The 17,635-nt window shown below is 49.6% G+C and overlaps 1 protein-coding gene and 1 long non-coding RNA gene across 3 annotated transcripts in view; both read right to left on the reverse strand.

The window, feature by feature from the left end:
* The window catches only part of GRHL1 (grainyhead like transcription factor 1), a 54,937-nt gene extending 47,814 nt beyond the window's left edge, over nt 1-7,123 (reverse strand). The window contains exons 1-3 of the mRNA XM_042982518.1: nt 6,978-7,123; nt 3,553-3,739; nt 1,156-1,226 (exon numbers count right to left, since the gene is read on the reverse strand). Coding sequence (XP_042838452.1) covers nt 1,156-1,226; nt 3,553-3,739; nt 6,978-6,997 — 278 coding nt within the window. The 5' untranslated portion in view covers nt 6,998-7,123. The remainder of the gene's footprint in view (nt 1-1,155; nt 1,227-3,552; nt 3,740-6,977) is intronic.
* Nucleotides 7,124-10,888: 3,765 nt separating this feature from the next.
* Nucleotides 10,889-15,248, reverse strand: LOC122237081. Of its 2 annotated transcripts, none has more exons than XR_006215291.1 (4): nt 15,069-15,248; nt 14,354-14,486; nt 11,828-11,897; nt 10,889-11,361 (listed from the first exon to the last, which is right to left on the reverse strand). It is a non-coding gene; the product is annotated as an uncharacterized LOC122237081 (long non-coding RNA). The 2 variants fall into 2 exon arrangements; XR_006215292.1 differs by having other exon boundaries at nt 14,815-15,248.
* Nucleotides 15,249-17,635: the final 2,387 nt, after the last annotated feature.

The raw sequence follows: 17,635 nt of genomic DNA on the forward strand, positions 1-17,635 counted from the left end.
GAAGATGATTTCCCGTCCAGGGCGCAGTTCGTGAATTTTCAAAGCCCCCTCAAACAATACAGGCTGACCTTTGCAGAAAAGAGCATGATCAATGAAATGTTCGAACCTCGAACCGTAAATTCACTCCCAAGAATTTATCCTCAAGAAAGAAAAAAGGAAACAGCGATCTAGAAAGTGGGTCAGTAAGCCTTCGTGGTAGTAAAAAAATTAGACAGGGACTTAATGTTAGGACACTGAGTTTTGCTTTAAAATAACTACAGCAAAAAACAAATAAAATACAAAGTGAATTTAACAGTTGGAGAACAGGGAAGAGTAGATCAAACAGGAGGAATCACGTCAGTAACTGCTGAAGCTAGGAATGACGTATGTGGGTTTCTATCATTTCTCTACTTCTGTTGTTTGAAAATGCCCATGATAAAGAGTAACATAATAAAAGCCATCAGCCCTTCTCCAAAGGGTAATTATGACGATTAAAACAGCAACGTGGAAAACACTCACAGAAGGGATTAGGCAGAACCCAAACTATCAAATCCGATCTGTGAATACAACCACAACCGCATAAAATGTGCACACACACCCAAATAGTAAATAAAGAAATCGTCAAGACGGTGGGATTCTGAGTGGTCATTCTTTCTTTAAAAATGTTTTACTCCTCTATTACTAATAGAACACAGGGAAATTTAAAAGGTGTATTTAATTTTTTTTCCTGGCCAAAGCGAAGCCTTAATTTTCTAGAAGTTTTAACCTAAAATGTTTTCAAAATAACTTCAACACGAATTGGGAACACGAGCTACTTCATTAAGTTTTGCTTAGGCAATTATTCAAGATTGCTGGCTACTTAATTTCTTTAAAAGGACCCCTACCATTGCATTAAGCCACACCTTTTTTGAGAGAACCTCAAAGAGGATAAGCAAACACGTCCCTTCCCCTTCCGTTCTTACTAAAAACATCCCTCCACAGGAAAAGAGGGTTAATGCTTTGTTTTCCAGAAAAGGCAACTATGTCTAAAGAACCTGGTAACTTTTCAGAGCGACAGAATCATAATTGTCCCCTATCTCTTCCACCAGAGCTTTCTCGTTTAAACAAACTCCCAGTCGTATTTTCGCAGAAACCTGGCATTTTTCAAGAGTAGGATTTTATGCTATTAGACATTACCTCTTGCTGTGATCTGGTTCTGGGTGCTCAACGTCTGGCTTTGCTGTTGACGATCGTCTCTCTCTTGGAACCTTAGATATGAATACACGAGACGACAATTCAGTTCTCACTTAGTGGAGTATAGACACAGCCTTTTATTTTTCAGTTAAGTTCAACCATTCACAGGGTCTACCAGACCGCCCACCCGATGCCAGGCTGTGGGGACGACGCGATGAAGGCAGCGTCTGCCCCCAAGAGCTTACGTTCTGGTCACCAGGTTAATAAGCAAAAGCCAACGATTCTTTAGCTGCCAAATAAACTCAGGGCATCACAAATTCAATCTGTCATTGAGTTTGGGCTCATCTCTTAAACAAAAACCACTGGCCCGGTGTTACCCATTTATCCACGTGATGGAACAAACAAGAAGACTGAAAACCCAACTGGACTCTAGCGGTGTTCTCGCTGCTCCTTTCCATTGCCCTACCTTTCAGATCAAATGCAGAAAAAACCCCTCAGACTCATCAGTTCATTTAGAAAAGAAAATCACCCTACACCCATCATAAGAAGTCTGACATACAGACATAAGATTGTCACCTTTACAGTACAGACGTGATGATTTATCTCCCCCTAAGATGTAAGATACTTCTAGGACCCTATATTTAAAACATACACATATTCAAGCACTACAATCAGTATTATTACATCAGTCTTTCTGCCACTAAACTTGTTGGTGTTTTCCCATTCTCAAAATTTCAGTTACAAACATGAAACTTCTTGGGGCGCCTGGGTAGCTCAGTCAGTTAAGCCTCCGATTCTCGGTTTCAGCTCAGGTCGTGACCTCACAGTTTGTGAGATCAAGCCCCGCATCCGGCTCTGGGTCGACGGTACAGAGACTGGTCGGAATTCTCTTTCTCTCCCTCTCTACACCTTCCCTGCTTGTGTGCGCACTCCCTCTCTCTCTCCCTCTCCAGATAAATACAAAAAAAAAAAACAAACCTAAACAAATATGTAACCTCAAACTTCATAATACTTAGGAACTTATGATTTTTTATACTGATTGAGTCAATAAAACAAGCCGTAAGGAGAACAGATACATCATAAGCTCCACTTTAAAGGAATTCTTCGGCTACACTTCCCAGGCAAAGATGTCTTCCAGCATCCTGAGGCACAAGTTTCCCTTCATATTCAAAGGAAACAAAACAAATCTTACCTCAGCCTCTCAAACACAACATGTCGGATACACAGCCTCACATAAGAAAATAATTAAATCTTGCGTTTAGGTCCCACTCTATTTGGCGACCATAATCAAACTATGTTCTTTGCTTTTGTCCCCTCTGCATCTCTCGTATTCCGGAAAGAATACAGTGCCAGAAGGGAACAGAAGGCAAGTAACTGGTGAATCTAGGTGACTGTATCTGGGGGTTAATTTTCCAACCAAATGTAAGTTTCCTATGGCTTTGGAAGTTTTAAAAACGAAAAAACAGGGCAAAACCAAACTGTAACGTATGGCCATCTCCACATACTATCGTTGGGCAGAGAGAAAAATGCCAAAGTAAATACAGGAAGCAAAGTGTGTCCCAGGGGAGACGGCACGGCATACTGAAGAGGGTGACTTTGGCACAATCCAGACCGGGACTGAGACCCTGGCCGCTACGCATCCTGGCTGTGTGACTTGAGGACTTAATTTTTTCCCATCTGCAAAATAGGGATAATAACACATATTTTGCAGGCTTTCTGGAGGGATCAAAAAGAACACACGTGCTGGTAACATGTCTAGCGTGTGACACAGACGATCAGTAAGCGGTGGCTAGTATTATGAGGACGACGACGAGGATACCAATCTCCAGGTAGGAACACCACGTAAGACTTCAGGCAGAGAATAAATGATATCTAATTAGGACTGACCGATAGAAATAGGCAACGAGATATACCCTGAGCGTAGAACAAGCAAGTCCAAGACTAGAAACTAGCTTTTTTTCCCTTCACGACTCCTACAAGCAAATCAAAAGCTCTGTCATGTCACGTAAGGAAAAGGAAGTCACTCTGACTGCGTCAGAATGTCGGCTGGAGCGCAGGTAAATGAACCACGGTCTCTGCTTGAGGGCACTAAGAAGTACCTTTGGTAAAACGTTCAATCTCGATGCGACACAGCTTACCATTTTCTTCTGCGGCAGCTTCGCCTCTCAGATAGAGCTAGCACAGCGGGCTACTGCACACACTGCAAAAACAACCCTTTGATTCTATGATCGTCCCTTTTCAGCTTTGAACCACAGTAAGCCAAAGTACTCATTAGACTATTTATAGTCACTAGAGAAGCAACTTGCATTACACTCTGCCAGCAAATTACTGTTTTATATGCTGTTGAAGCAAGTGCATCTCGGACTGTTGTTAGGTTTGTAAAAGAGGAGGCGAATCCACCTTGTAATAGTCATAGAGCAAGCCCAGGGCGGCCGCGCTGTCTTCGTCCCCATTGATGCTCATCATTGCTTTGGTTGCTGCGGTGAGAGGGTTTTCCAGGAAGGACTTCCAGGCTTCATCCTCGCTAGTGTAGGAGCGCCGCTGTGGATAAAGTGCTTCGTTCTGAAGAACCAACACCGGCCGTTTGCTTCGGAGAAATCAGAAACACGTGTATGTACATCGCGCTTTTTACCGCAAGGCACCATAAGCTCATTTTTCAAGACCCAAACAACCAATTCCTTGCCGTTCCAATCAAATAGCTTTGTTCTTTAGTGTTTCATCAGCGACCCGCCCTGGCAAAGAAAATGAACACAAGACCAGGAGACAACCCACTTACATGCACGCCGAGGGGTCACCCAGTAAGACGCAAGGTATTTAGGCAGCCAGGGAACCTAAACCTTAGGCGGTTTACCTGTACCTGTCACCCAGGATCTAGTGTTTGGCAAAACGAAGCAAAACAAAAAAATGCTCTAAGAAAATGTCAGGCTATTCAAACACTTAAGTAAACAAACACAAGGACAAAGTCAGGCAAAACAGAACATTCACTCCCTTCAGACCTCTCCGATCAGGACTGTACCCTCCTCAAGAAGAGTATACGTGGTTCGATCATCATGCTGCTACATGTTATTTCCTTCCTTCTCCTGTTGATATCATGCCTTAAAAACCTTCCTACCCACAAAGAAGGGGGAGAGGAGGAGGGGGCGGAAAGAAAAAGGGAAACTTCGCTTAATCCTCCGGGGTATATGAGAAAGTTAGAATATTCTACTGATTCCCAGCAGATTGAGCATGGAATGTGGCCAAAGGGGACTGTAAATCAATAAGGAGGCATAAGTTTCTGGCATGGGAGTTAACTGTTTATCTCAGAGATAAACACTTGAGAATCTACGACAATAAATAAAGCCACTGAACGAAAGGAGCTTTTTCAAAAAAAAAATAGGTGGGAAATCTTGTTTTTAAAAATCTTTTCTAGTTTCTCACACCGGGCAAGAACGGCTTCGTTTCAACACTGTCGTTTGGTGGGACAAATCCAGAAAAATCAACGGAGATCTTAGTAGAGTCTTACAGAAGATTTAATTTTAAAGATTAAAACAAACATGACTGATTCCAAAACCCTGAAATGTAAACAGTCTCAACAACTGTTCGGTTGGCGCTATTTAATAAGTCAATAAAGAGAAAAAATGGAACACTCACTCCAGCAAAATGAAGTTGAAGGGGCGCAAAAAAAAAAAAAAAAAAAAAAAAAAAAACCACCAAAAACCTGTTAATGTTCAAAACGGCTCTGAATTATCACTATTCTAACAAGCAAATTTAAGGATCAGGCCTCATTGCAACACACAAATGAAATATGTTAAATGGCCTAAAGGTGACCTGCCTACTCTAAAAGTGAATGTAGAAAGATTGATTATCTTTTCAAGTAATCAACACAGGTTAGGGTTTGGCAGTCACCCAGGCCCTTTAAAAGCAGATACGGATTTTGAGAAAGGAGAACATCTTTGAAAAGGGGTGGGGACACGGGCCGACCACGTAACCTCAAAATCAGGTCTTCTTTCAAAGTCAGTGGTTTAAACTCATGTCTAGGCATAAAATCCAAGGAGCTTACATTTCGCAGGAAAAGAAGACTCGAGGTGGTGCATGTACTATTTTAACACAAAACAAACTCAACGAGGCAGTTTGCTTAGAAATGCAGGAGTGGATTTAAATCTCACACGCACAAGAAATAAACACGTCACATACAAAAGGGCACTGCCTACACCATTCCGAGCCGAGTGTTAACTACTGAATCAGTGCTATCTTGAGGTGATTTACTGGGGCATGGCTAAGCTATTATTAATAGTGTAATAGCTACTTCCAGAAGATTATGACAGCACTTGGCTCATTCAATTCCCGTAATGCTAGTTTTTCAGCTTCCCTTCTTCTCCCACCCCCATCCCAAATTTGTCCAGGCAACAGAAAATATTTTTTGCAAATGGCTTTGTTTGGGATCACCCTGAAGGTAGGTGCCTTACATTTCCAAAGCGTGCCAGAGGCCAAAATTTTAGCTTTGGAAATTTGCCTTATCTAAACCCGAAGTCAAGAAACAAACAGTCCCCAGTTGCCTGTCTTAGTCTACTTCCTCCTAGGACAGCCGGGCACTGGCAGGTGCTAGTCCCTAAAGGGCCCTCACTGCCTTGGGGAAGTCTTAAACCCTTCACCAATGAGCTCTCCAAGATTTCTGAAATGTATTTCAAGTGATCACTTAATGGACAACACCAGGTTAATCCATTTAAGATCTCCCATACACAATCTAACCCCCTCAATCAGAAAAAGAGCACACGTAAGTTACAACCTGGAAGGAATACGTCTGATCTGGATTTACTGATCTGAAATATACCCATTCGTTTGGTGCCATTCACTTTTTTCTTAAAACTTTTTTTATTTTGGAACAATTTTATATTTACAGAAAAGCTGCAAAGAAAATACAGGAATATCCCTCACCCCGTGTCCCTTAATGTTAACATCTTACATTACCACCTTGCACGGGTCAAAAATATTTCTTTAATCACAAACTCCAAAAGACATATTAGCCCAGGACTTTTCTGTTTATCACCCTGATTTCGACGATTTCATCCTCCTGATCTTTTCTGAGGATTTTTAATTACAGTAATCTGTAATTACCATCAATGATGCAAGTGGCAAAATAACTCCTACAACAATTTTCTCACTCACACAGCCAGCCAAGGGGAAAAAAAAGATGCCAGGACACCAGAGCACTTCAACTTTTCCCTAAATCTCTCCTTTCGGAAGTTCTAGCAGGCGGACTGCAGGCAGGAGACCGCTGGGCGACAGGGGACTGATTACCCGAGACATCTACCTTTCAGCGGGGGAGCGAGTCCCCCCCGAGCAAACGCGACCCCGCTCGGGGGGGGGGGCACGGGGGGGGTCCACGCGTTGCGGCCACAGCCCGACAGGCGCGGCACCACGAATCTCCCTCCCCGCACCCGGGCCACCAGCCGAGCGGAGATGGGGGCGCGCCCGCGGGGTGGTGCCGCCGAGGCGGAGGGGGGCCGAGCAGGGAGCTGTCCTCTCCGGAATCGAGTCCCCAAGGCAAGGGTCTCCCCGGGGGCTTCGGAGGAACAAAGGCGCGGGGGAGGGGGTGTTGAAGGGCAGAGGCCGCGGCGGCGAAGAAAGTGGTCGGCGAGACGCGCCCCCAGCCCGGCCGGCCGGCTTCGACCCCGCCCGCCGGGCCTCGCCCCGCGCCCGGCCTCACACCCCCGTCCGTCCGTCCGTCCGCCCGCCCGCCGGGCCTCGCCTCGCCTCGCCGGGCCTCGCGGCAGGTGCGGCCGGCCCGGCGCGCAGCGGCGGCCTGAAGCCGCGCGGCCGGACTCGCGCGCCGGCGCTTCACTTACTTATCGTACTCCTGTGTCATCGCGCTTGCTCGCCGCTGCCGGGCCGCAGAACTGGACTTTCGGGTTGGGACAGTACACCCGATCCGGGGGGGAGGAGGCGGCGGCGGCGGCGGCGGCGGGTCCGGAGCGGCGGCCCCGACGGGTTGGGTTCGCTTTTCTCGCTCTGAGCCGGCTCGGCGCGGGCTGCGCGCTCTGGGCGCCCGGGCTCGACCGCCCATTGGCTGGCAGCGCGCCCGCCCGGGGCGGGGCCTCGGGGCCGGGAGGCCGGCGGCGCCGCCTGATTGGCCAGCGCGCGGGCCGCCGGGGCGGGGACCGCCGCTCCGCGTGGCCGCGTAGGTGCGGCGCGCCCCGCGCTCTCGGCCTGCCTCGGGCCGGGGACTGGCGTGGCCGCGCGGCTGCAGGCGCGCACCTTCCGCCCCTCCGCCGCCCTCCGCGTGCCCACCGCCCGGCGCCGAGGTCGCAGCCCTCGGCGGCTCACCTGAGGGACCGGCCAAGCTTTGGGGGTCCTTCTCGGGCCTTGGGGGTCCTTCCTTCCCCGCTAGCCCACCGAAGCCCTCCGCGGCTCCAGTGATGGAGCCACCCCGTCCGCGGTCCGCAGCTCGGCTGCCTCGGGCACCTTTCCCTCTCCGGGTCTGTGAAGCGCCCCGCCTTCGTGCCGCCTCTCAGTCCGCGTCCATTTATTTATGAGGCCTCTGGCTGTGGCCTGAGAAAGCTCAGATGTCTCCGGCCTCGCCGTGCCCACCGCAGCTGTCGGGCTTTCGAACCTTCTGCGCGTCCATCTTCTAGTGTCCGCTATGTGACAGTCACTGGGCAACTGCCCGTCTAACCGTTGTTTCCCCTCGTGAGCCCTGGGTGAGGACCTGCCGAGTGGCGGCATCAGCCTCGTCCTGGCCTCCTGGTCCCAAGTGCCTGCCCCTCCCCCTCTCCTGCGCCCCCACCTCACTGCTGGCCCCCCATCACGTCTAGTCCCTGCGCACCTCTTAGCCCTCTCAGAATCCCCATCTGGGCTTCAACCCCTTCACCCCTCACTCCCCTCCCCACCCCCGCAGAGCTCCTTCCTGGGGCTCCATCCCTAACCCACTGCTGAACCTTCCAGCATTTCCGGCATTTCCACCCCTACCCCGGCCCGAATGGTCCTTCTGAGCGGAAGTTCCCTGCTCCAGGGTCAGCTGGCTCGTTCAACAAGTGTAGGGAGAACTCCTGTATGCCAGGCATTGTTCTAGATGTGGAGGTAGTGAGCAGATTTCCCTGCCTGCCTTCAGCATCCTAGGGGGTAACAGACAATAAGAAGTATGAGTAAGGTGTGTTGGAAACCGTGCTCATGAGACGGGCAAGTTCTGCGGGAGAAAAAGCAGGCAGCTGGAGAGCCCGGGGTGGAGCTGGGGCTGGAAGGCCTGAGGAGGAAAGGCCTTCGAGGAAGTGGGGGAGGAGTGGGTCAGGCACACCTTTGCAAAAGATGTGGACAGTGGACATCTGGAGACCGGTGACCAGAGGAGGACAAAGCAGGAGGACAGGGGAGAGGTGTGTGGACTTTGCTTTTTACTAAGACAGAGGCTTTGGAGTAGAGCAGTGACCTGATCTCCCTCACGTCTTTAAGTAACCTGGGCGGTAGGAGCACAAAGATGGGAGCAGGGAGTCCCGACCGAAGACGATAGTCGCGCGGCCTAGGGTGGTGGAGTCGAGCCGTGAGAAGAGCCTGGATGTGTCCTGAAGGTAGAGCCAGCAGGATTTCCTGACAGTTGGATGTGAAGTATGAGAAGAAGAGAGTCGAAGACCGCTACGAGGTTTCCGGGTAAAAGCGGGAAGAGTGGGTTGGATGTGACTGTGGGGTCCAGGGAAGAGGGGGCCGAACGGACATCTGGGAGTCATCAGCGCAGAGATGGTCTTGAAAGCCTGGGGATAAGACGAATCTCCACTGCAGGGGGAGGACACAACAGGCCCCCCAGGGGATCCTGGAGCCCCCAGTGCAGAAAAGCTGGGAAGAAGAAGATCCAGCAGAAGGGGCCAAAGAGGGGAGATCGCCGAGGTGGGAGGGAAGTGGATTCGTGGGAGCTGGGTGCAGAAAGTGAGACAGGAGGAAGGTGCGGTCAGCTGGGGCACATGTTGCCAGGAGGCCACAAAAGATGAGGATTTAGAAACAGGGAGGCCACCGGGGTCTTTATATTGGTGGAAATCATCAGAGTTGGCGCGGCTTGAAGCAACCCCAGCTGGGCATTGTCCCCACCTCGACTTCTCCCTCTGCTGCATTTCCTGAGGTGGCCAGAGTGAACCTTATTAAAGCACACATGTGAGATCGTGTCACTCGAGTACACTCCAGATAAAGTGCAAACTCCGTAGCGGGGTGTGTAGATGAATAGCTCAACCTGCCCTTTTGCTGTTCTCCTCCCGATGCACAGAACTAAGAACCACCCCGTGCCCCCAATCCCCTGCTCCCCCGCTCCGCACTCGGCCAACTGCACTCAACCTTCCAGACTCGGCCAGGACTCCCCTTTCCTCCGGCGGGGCTTCCCTGACCTCCTAGGCTGGGTTAAGTGTCCTGTGCATCCCCACAGTCCCTTCTGCGTCACCCCGTTACCACATTTACCACGTTCTGTCTGTAGTATGTGATTTTCTGTTTGCATCTGTCCCCACCATAGTGGGAGCTCTTCGAGAAAGGGCGGGGGTTGTATCGCTTTCGCGTGTATGTCCCCAGCCTCGTGGTATACACACAGGAACTATCCAGTAAGCGTTCGTTGAACCTGCAGGCATCGGTTCGGCCTCTCTTCCCTTCTTGACCATGACCGGGGTTGATCTACGTGGCCTTCCTGAGACCGAGGACTAAAAGCCTCGTGCTTCACTCCTAGTGCCTGGTATTTGGTAGGCACAAAATAAATATGGGACAAGTGAATATCAAACCATATAACCAAAAACAAAAATAGTAAGGGCCCGAGGTTCTTAGACCTTAGAGGTATTGATAAAAAAACAAAACAAAACAAAACAAAACAAAACAAAACATTGGGTCTGTTTTTATAAATTTTCATATAGGCTATTGAGCTTGTCTCCAGGAGTTCTCTAAAACAGAACTTAAAATCCTTACCTCTGAGCTCTCCACCTATCTGTTGGTAATACCTTCTCTATTTTTTTTTTTTTTACTATTTTTTTAAGTTAGAAAAATACTATGTGGTCATAGTTAAAAAAAAAAAAAGCAGAAAAGGAAGGGAGACATAAAGGAAAAACTACACGCAAATTTAAGTAACACAGAGGGTTTAGAGCACAGAGTCCCTCCCTCCTCCATCCAGAGATAATCGCTGTGAACGGTGTTTGGGGATCTTACTAGGTAATGCCCACGTATCTACAAGTATACGTATGTTTTATTTTCTTACACAAATGGTATTCATACTGCGCACAGCCCAACTCTCAGCTTGCTTCCTTCCATCTCCTATGTCTTAAACCTTTTCCATGTGAGTAGGACACATCTACTGAACTTAAGAAAAAAATGGCTGCATGGGGCACCTGGGTGGCTGAGTGGGTTAAGCGGTCAACTTCAGGTCTGGTCATGATCTCACGGCTCGTGGGTTCGAGCCCCTCGTCGGGCTCTGTGCCGACAGCTCAGAGCCTGGAGCCTGCTTCAGATTCTGTGTCTCCCTCTCTGCCCCTCCCCCCTCCCTCTCTCTCTCTCTCAAAAAAAAAAAAATTGAAAATAATTTAAAAAATAATGAAAATTTTAAAAATGACTGCATATTATTTCTTTGTATTGATATGTAATAATGAGACTCTATGGGTGAGCAATTAGGGTCTTTCTCCCCAGTTTTTCACAATTGCAAACATTCTGCACCAAACATCTAACTATGCACTCTGCACACTTGATTGAGTCTGAGCTTAGGCTAAATCCCTAGAATCGCACTTCTATGAAAAAGACATATGCACAGTTGCAATCTTTACGGATCTTCCCAAAGCGTTTTCCAGAAGGTTGCCCCATTTAGACTCCAACCAACGGGTTATCGGGACAGGCTGAATCACCAATGACGGGCATTCTCAAACTCAGCCTCGCCAGTCTGTTAGATGAAAACTAGCATCTCATTGTTTTGATTTGCATTTTTTAAAATTACGAGTAGGTTTAGGATCTTTTTATTTGTTTGGCAATAATTCTTCTTCGCTAACGGATGGGGTTGTGGTTTTGGTTTTTTTTGTGTTTTTTTTTTAAGAGAAGGAGGGTCTTTGAGGCACTTTCTCAAGCCGTGGGCTTCCGAGTCGGGAATGTGGAGGTAAGGAGGCAGAGCCGAGTAGACTGAGAGAGCTCCAGCCGAGGTTCTACTGAGCTCAGTGGAGTTCGTGCTTTCGGGCCTCAGAAAGAGGAAGAGGTTGAGCTGGTCATCTGGTCCCTTCCAGCTCCAGGGTCTCGTGACTGCAAGAATGGTTGTTAAGAGATCTGATGTTAGCTACCCACAGCTTACAGAACTGAAGTCCCACCTCCGGAGCCTGGCATTTAAATTCCTTAGCCATCTGGCCCCGACATACATTCTAAAGTTTGTCCCAGTTAAAAGCCCCAGGGCCCTGGACCCCATCACCGTGTTCCCCGAATGTGCCCTGCAATTTCAGGCCCTCGGTTGCCTCTGCCTTTCCTTTCCTTCTCTCTACCTCACCGCCCCCATCCCGCCTCTGCTTTCACGGCCACCTCCAAGGCCATCTCCTGCAAGCGTCCTTCCCATCCTACTTGAACTGCTCCCGCGGAGCCTCGGCCATCCCTTTGTTAAACTGCACATCACAAGCTGCTCTGCCTTTCAGTTAACTCAGCTCCGCATGAGTTTGAGAGAATGGCTTTAAGTCAATCAGATCTGAATTCAAATCTCAGATCTGCTTCACAGTTTTACCTTAAGCAGTCTATCTCCCTGCCAGTCCTCGGTGTTTCCATCTGTGAAATGAGGAAAACAGCATCGAGTTCTGTGGAGTTAAATAACATCACGTAGTTAAAGAATCTCACACAATGCCCGGCGCAAAGACACGTGACAGCGGGCCTCCGTCTTCCTGGGAGATTAGGTGGTCGGGAACCTAGTCCAGGGTCTCCAGGTGCCTGTTTGCTGGCTATGCCACCTCACCATCACCCGACGAGCCATTTGCGGGGCTCATCACACGCAGGGACCTCGCTCTGGTGAAACAGCCCATATGGAAGAGACATCTCAGTAATTGCAACGGAAAAGCCTTTGTGCCTGACATCCGAGTTAGTCCCACCCGGTGGACCAGAGCCATTGCGTCTGTGCTGTGTCACCGTGTGTCTGCTGTGAGAGGAAAGTCTTCTACTCTAGAGATACGGGGCATAGAAGGGAGAGTATGGAATCCCCGCCCTTGCCTCCCAGCCCTGTGACTTTGGAAAGTTACGTAACCCTGAGCCTCAGTTTCCACAACTGGGGAATGGGAGACACTGATTCCTACCACCAAGGGATCCATTTGTTTTGTCTCGTGAAAAGTATCTCAAACAATGCCAGACCTACTGGAATTCAATAAATATTAAACGTCCCGACTTCCCATTGTCCCTCACCGTATTATATAAGCCGCTTAGTGGACATAAACTGTATCTCACATATATATTTTAAAAACCTCATCATCTAGCATAGCAATAAGCGTATTATATAGTATCGATAATTGTTATTCAGGATGGTGAGGACATTAGCCTTCTTTGGGCAGTACTCATCGACCACATACCTGAGCTCCTTTGACTTAAAACCAGCCTTTGAGGTAGACAGGGTTATGCCCACCTTGTAGATGAAGAAGCAAGGTCCAGAGAGATCAAGTGATGTTTTTAGAGTCTCCTACTCGGGAATTTTGGGACTCGAACCCAGACCCTTGTTTCCAAATCCCACACTTTCCCTTCTACGTGGTCCCGATATGAGAGCATTTCTGCCTGATATTCTGGGTGCAGCCTGTGGCCCCATTATAAAGCAGCCTGGACACTTTAAATGCGGCAGAGCCATGGCTGGGGCTTCTGGTGAGAGCCTCTGGCTTCCAGGATCGGGTTGGATTATTCCCTGAATTGATCCTCAAACTTAGACAACATGGGGACTCGCAGAACCCTCTCTCCGCTTCTCGGTATCCGACGCTCTGTTTTCAGAGGTCCTTCGTGGCATTGCCCTGAGTGCGCCTGTTCAAGGAGGCTTCGCCCCTTCCCTTCCATGTCTGCCTGTTCTGCCAGCATGACTGCAGTCTCAGGTGAGTCTTGTTAAATACCTGGGCCTTGATCCAGACTCTCTCCCCGTTTCTGAATGGAGGCAGAAGAGCGATGTCAGGCTGGGTGTCACCCTCTTGCTGGCAACTGGAACCCAGATATCTCACATTCTTTTCCTCTGGCCTCATGGAGATCGATCATTCCAGTGAAGGCTCAACATTGCACCACAGCTGCCAGAAAGCCCTCGGCTTGGAAACACTGGCCTTACCCTTCGGTAAACCTCCCTTGCCTGTGACTAACGCCGAGTGGGGCGGGGAGCCATCATGCTTTGCGGCCTTCTGCAGAAAGCGCTCCAGGCTCGGGAGGGGAAGGAAGGCCTGTCCTCTGCTGGCCTGGCCGGCTCACATTTGCATACTTTACTCGCTGAAGAAAAGGTTATGAGTGGTAAAACGCCTTCGTTATAAACTATCCACTTAAAATTGTAGCCTCTCACCACATTCGACTACTACGAGAGAGATTGTCCTCCCTCGGTAGGAAGGAAAGATGGAATGAAGTTCCTCATCCTCTCAGTAAAAGCTCCTCAGGGCATCACAAAACTCCCAGGTGACCCTACTCTGGGGCCATTGTGGGGATCAGCAGATGGGGACACTACTCTGAGACGGGAGATCAGAGGGCTGGCTTTTAACACCTACACGGAGCGAGCAAAACACAAAAAGTGCTTCCTCAAAGGCGTGTGATCCCAGGGGCGCCTGGGTGGCTCAGTCGGTTGAGCACCGGACTTTGGCTCAAGTCATGATCTCACGGTTCGCGGGTTCGAGCCCCGCGTCAGGCTCTGTGCTGACAGCTCGGAGCCTGGAGCCTGCTTGAGATTCTGTGTTTCCCTCTCTCTCTGCCCCTCTTGGCTCATGCTCTCTCTTTCTCTCTCAAAAATAAATGCACGTTAAAAAAAATTGTTTTTAAAAAGGCATGTGATCCTTAATAAAGCAAAACAGATGCACTGGCACTGTATTGAAAAGGCCAAAGAAGAGGGGTCCTAACAAGTTTCTGGCGGGTGGCAGGTAGAAGTCAGTTGAACGAGCCTCATGATTCCAGATTAGATGTGGGACGTCTCCTACACACGGCTCCTCTTTGGCATTGTCACCTGCATATTTTTAATCCTTGTGAGCTCTATTTTTCACATAAGAGCTGTAGTTTCCTCCCCTCAAAAATCTCCTACCCAGCCCGCGGGTGCACGTACTCACGACTAACTCGCGGTCTGGTGCACAAGTCGTTCCTCCTGGAGACCCGGGAACGTCAGCACAGATGTTGTAGATGCCCTGATGGAGGTGTGTGTCACATGCTTTGGGGAGGACGGATTCTGCCCCGGAGAGCTGAGGTGGGGAAAGGTGGGGGGTGGCATTTGAGCAGGGTCGTAAAGAACGAATAAGGGGTCTTCTGAGACAAGGGAGGGCATTTCCGGCAGGGAACACAGCACGGGCAGAGGCCCCGAGGTGTGAGATGTCATGGCTGTTCAGGGACCCCTCGCTTGCACTGGAGGGAGCCACACTCTCACGGGCCTCCCAGACTAAGCTATCAGGCTGTTGTCAACAGAAGCCATCGCAGGGTGCCGAGTCTCCGAGTGGCATCAGATCTGTTTTGGCGGAAATACTTGGCAGGGGCGGGACAGATGCTTGGAAAGGAGAGTGGTTTTGCACCCACCGGGAGGGTGGTGATGAGGACCGGGGCTGGGCAGCGACTATGTCATCAGAGGATTGGAGACCGGCCAGAGAGGTCCTTGGTGGTGGAACCGCCAGGGCTGAGTGACGGAGATGTTGGATGACAGATTGGGAGGAGTTGGCGATTTATTGCTTAGGTGATTAGGTGAATGGTGCTGTCACTGACAGCCGGGGAGCAAGGAGGCCAAACAGGTTTGGGGCAGAGGTTTTGGAGGAGGGGGTGGTGAGGAAACACACCAGTCATAAACCAATGTTTTCGTCTTCGTGGTAGCTCTCGGGCTCCTCTGATTCCACGCTGACATCACCAGGGCTTGGAGCTCTGTGAGGCGGGGCTGGAAGCTGGTGAAGCCCTCACATTCCGGAGCTAGAGTGCCTGGCATTAGAACTTCTCGATGGCTTTGGGGCGCCCGGGGAGCCCAGTCGGTCAAGAGTCCGACTTTGGCTCAGGTCGTGATCTCGGGGTTCATGAGTTGGAGCCCCGAGTTGGGCTCTGTGCTGATAGTGCGGGGCCCGGAGCCTGCTTTGAGTTCTGTGTCTCCCCCTCTCTCTGCCCTTCCCTCTCTGTCTCTCTCTCTCTCTCTCTAAAATGAATACACATTAAAAAAAAAAAAAAAAGAACTTCTCAATGTCTTTATTTGTCGAATAACACAGTACTGCATCATGGGACCGGTCAGGGGATTAGTAGAGGTGGTTCGTGTAAATTGCTGAGACCACGGCCTGGAATATTCTGAGCACTCCAGAGATACGTGCTATCTGTGGTATGGCCACAGGTACACCTTGAGCAAAAGAGGTGCCCATTTTCCCCTTCTGTTTTAAAAATGCCTCGGGGGCACCTGGGTGGCTCACCCGCTTAAGGGTCTGACTCTTGATGTCGGCTCCGGTCATGATCTCATGGTGTGTGGGTTCGAGCCCCCTGTTGGGCCCCCGTCCCCACCCCGTGCCGGGCTCTGCTTGGGATTCTCTCCCTCTCTCTCTGCCCCTCCTGTGCTCTCTCTCTCAAAATAAATAACGAAACTCCTAAAAAAAATAAAAACACTTCTATTTGGTTCCAAACCAACATTTGCAAGGCAGACAACCAGGTGCGATAGTGAAGCGGGGATCCTTGCGGTGCATAGCTGATGAGAAAGTAGGAAGGTTTTCGCGATCTTTTCCCTTTTTCCCATCACTCCTTCCATCGGAGGCGTCTCCTGAACATCCGTGGAATGTAGGGTTCTAGACGGAGCATGAGAAATGGCCCCCAGTGTCAGAGGCTCACCGCCCGGCTCGGACAATAGGACACGTGCGGAAGTAGGTTTCAGACAGAGGACGTGCTGTGGGTCCCGAGGAGCGAGAAGACCCCTCCCCGACGCTGTGGAAGGACCCGAGGGCCCTTTCAGACGGAGGGAGGATGAAATCAGTCTGAGGGACAGAGCGAGCTGGGGGCTGGGAGGCGGGGACCAGGTGGGAGAACAGAGAGGGGGCCGGGGGGTGCCAGGTGATGAAAGGCAGGCTCTGGGGCCACCCCACCTGCTCTGCCCCTCGGGCTGTGGTGAGGAGGGGGGCAGGCAGGGGAGTCGGGAAGGGTCTGAACTTGATCAGACGCAGATCCCCGGGCTGCCCTTGGAGAAACTCGGTGGGTAGACAGGGAGGCGTGGAGAGGGGTTGACATGTGCAAGGTGTTTTGGCATCATGGCCAAGCGGTGAGTGGGGGGGAGACAGGGCCCAAGCAAGGTGACCGAGGACCCCAGGCGGAGGAGACCTTCCCTGGTGTGGATTTTGTCCCGGTGTGAATTTCTAAGGAGAGAAAGGTAAAAATAAATGAACGTGTTTATGGCATTTTCTTCTCCTCCAACGTGGTAAAGGACACATTTTTCCTACTTCTGGCCCTGGAGTTAAATTCAGAGACCACCTTTTTCATTTTAGGTAATGTTTAACTTCATCACTGAATCTGAATTAATGTGGACAACAATGGTGACAAAAGGTAATTACATTTAAGTGGCATTCTAACTTAAAAATTCTTTTGGAAATATCTGTGAGTCACCCAGTTCAACGCAAATATCCATAAAACATGCACTAATCGTTCCAGAAGGAAATAATTGTAGCAGAAGGGCAAAAGGCCAAGTGAGCTGAGAAATACCAGGTTCTTAATTTATAAAGTCAATAAAAGCGCTCTTTTGTAAGTCCTCCTCAAGTCATGGCGCATTATTAGGTAAGTCTGGCACTAACATCACTTTATGCTTAAATACTTCACAAGGACACGGAACAAGGGAACATACCCTGAGAGCTTCTCGAAAACATTTTGTGAGAGACTTCATACGGTGTGAACTTACTCAGCTTTCAAGAATACGGAGGCACTGTAAATGGAAAAAAAAAAAAATGTCACTGGCTATATGCCCAACATGAAAACACACACTTTTAACTCGCTGCAGTGTATAATAATTCACAGAGCTTTGGAAATTCTACTCAAAGTTTTCCTTAAGTCTTGGAAATAATGCGCCTTCTCCCCTAAGCAGTATAGCTTTCTGTGTAAATACGGGGTTGAATTAATAGTGCTTTTTTTTCTCGGCTTTGTGCCAATGGAGGAAAAAAAAAAAACACAAAAAACAACCCAAAGGGCTAACAAAGAACTACACACTCTCCCCAGGGTAAACGTGCTGCCCCTGCTGGCCCCGGCCCTGGGCTCTCCTCCTTCCTCTGGGCTATAGAAGGCTCCATCCACTTTTGTGTGGCAATGACACGCCTGTTGTGCCCCCAGAGAAATACTGCCCTTTGGTGAGATAAATAAACAACGTTACTTCCCCATGATGATGTCGCTTTACCCAATG

Source organism: Panthera tigris, chromosome A3, assembly GCF_018350195.1.
Source record: "Panthera tigris isolate Pti1 chromosome A3, P.tigris_Pti1_mat1.1, whole genome shotgun sequence".
Taxonomy (NCBI): domain Eukaryota; kingdom Metazoa; phylum Chordata; class Mammalia; order Carnivora; family Felidae; genus Panthera; species Panthera tigris.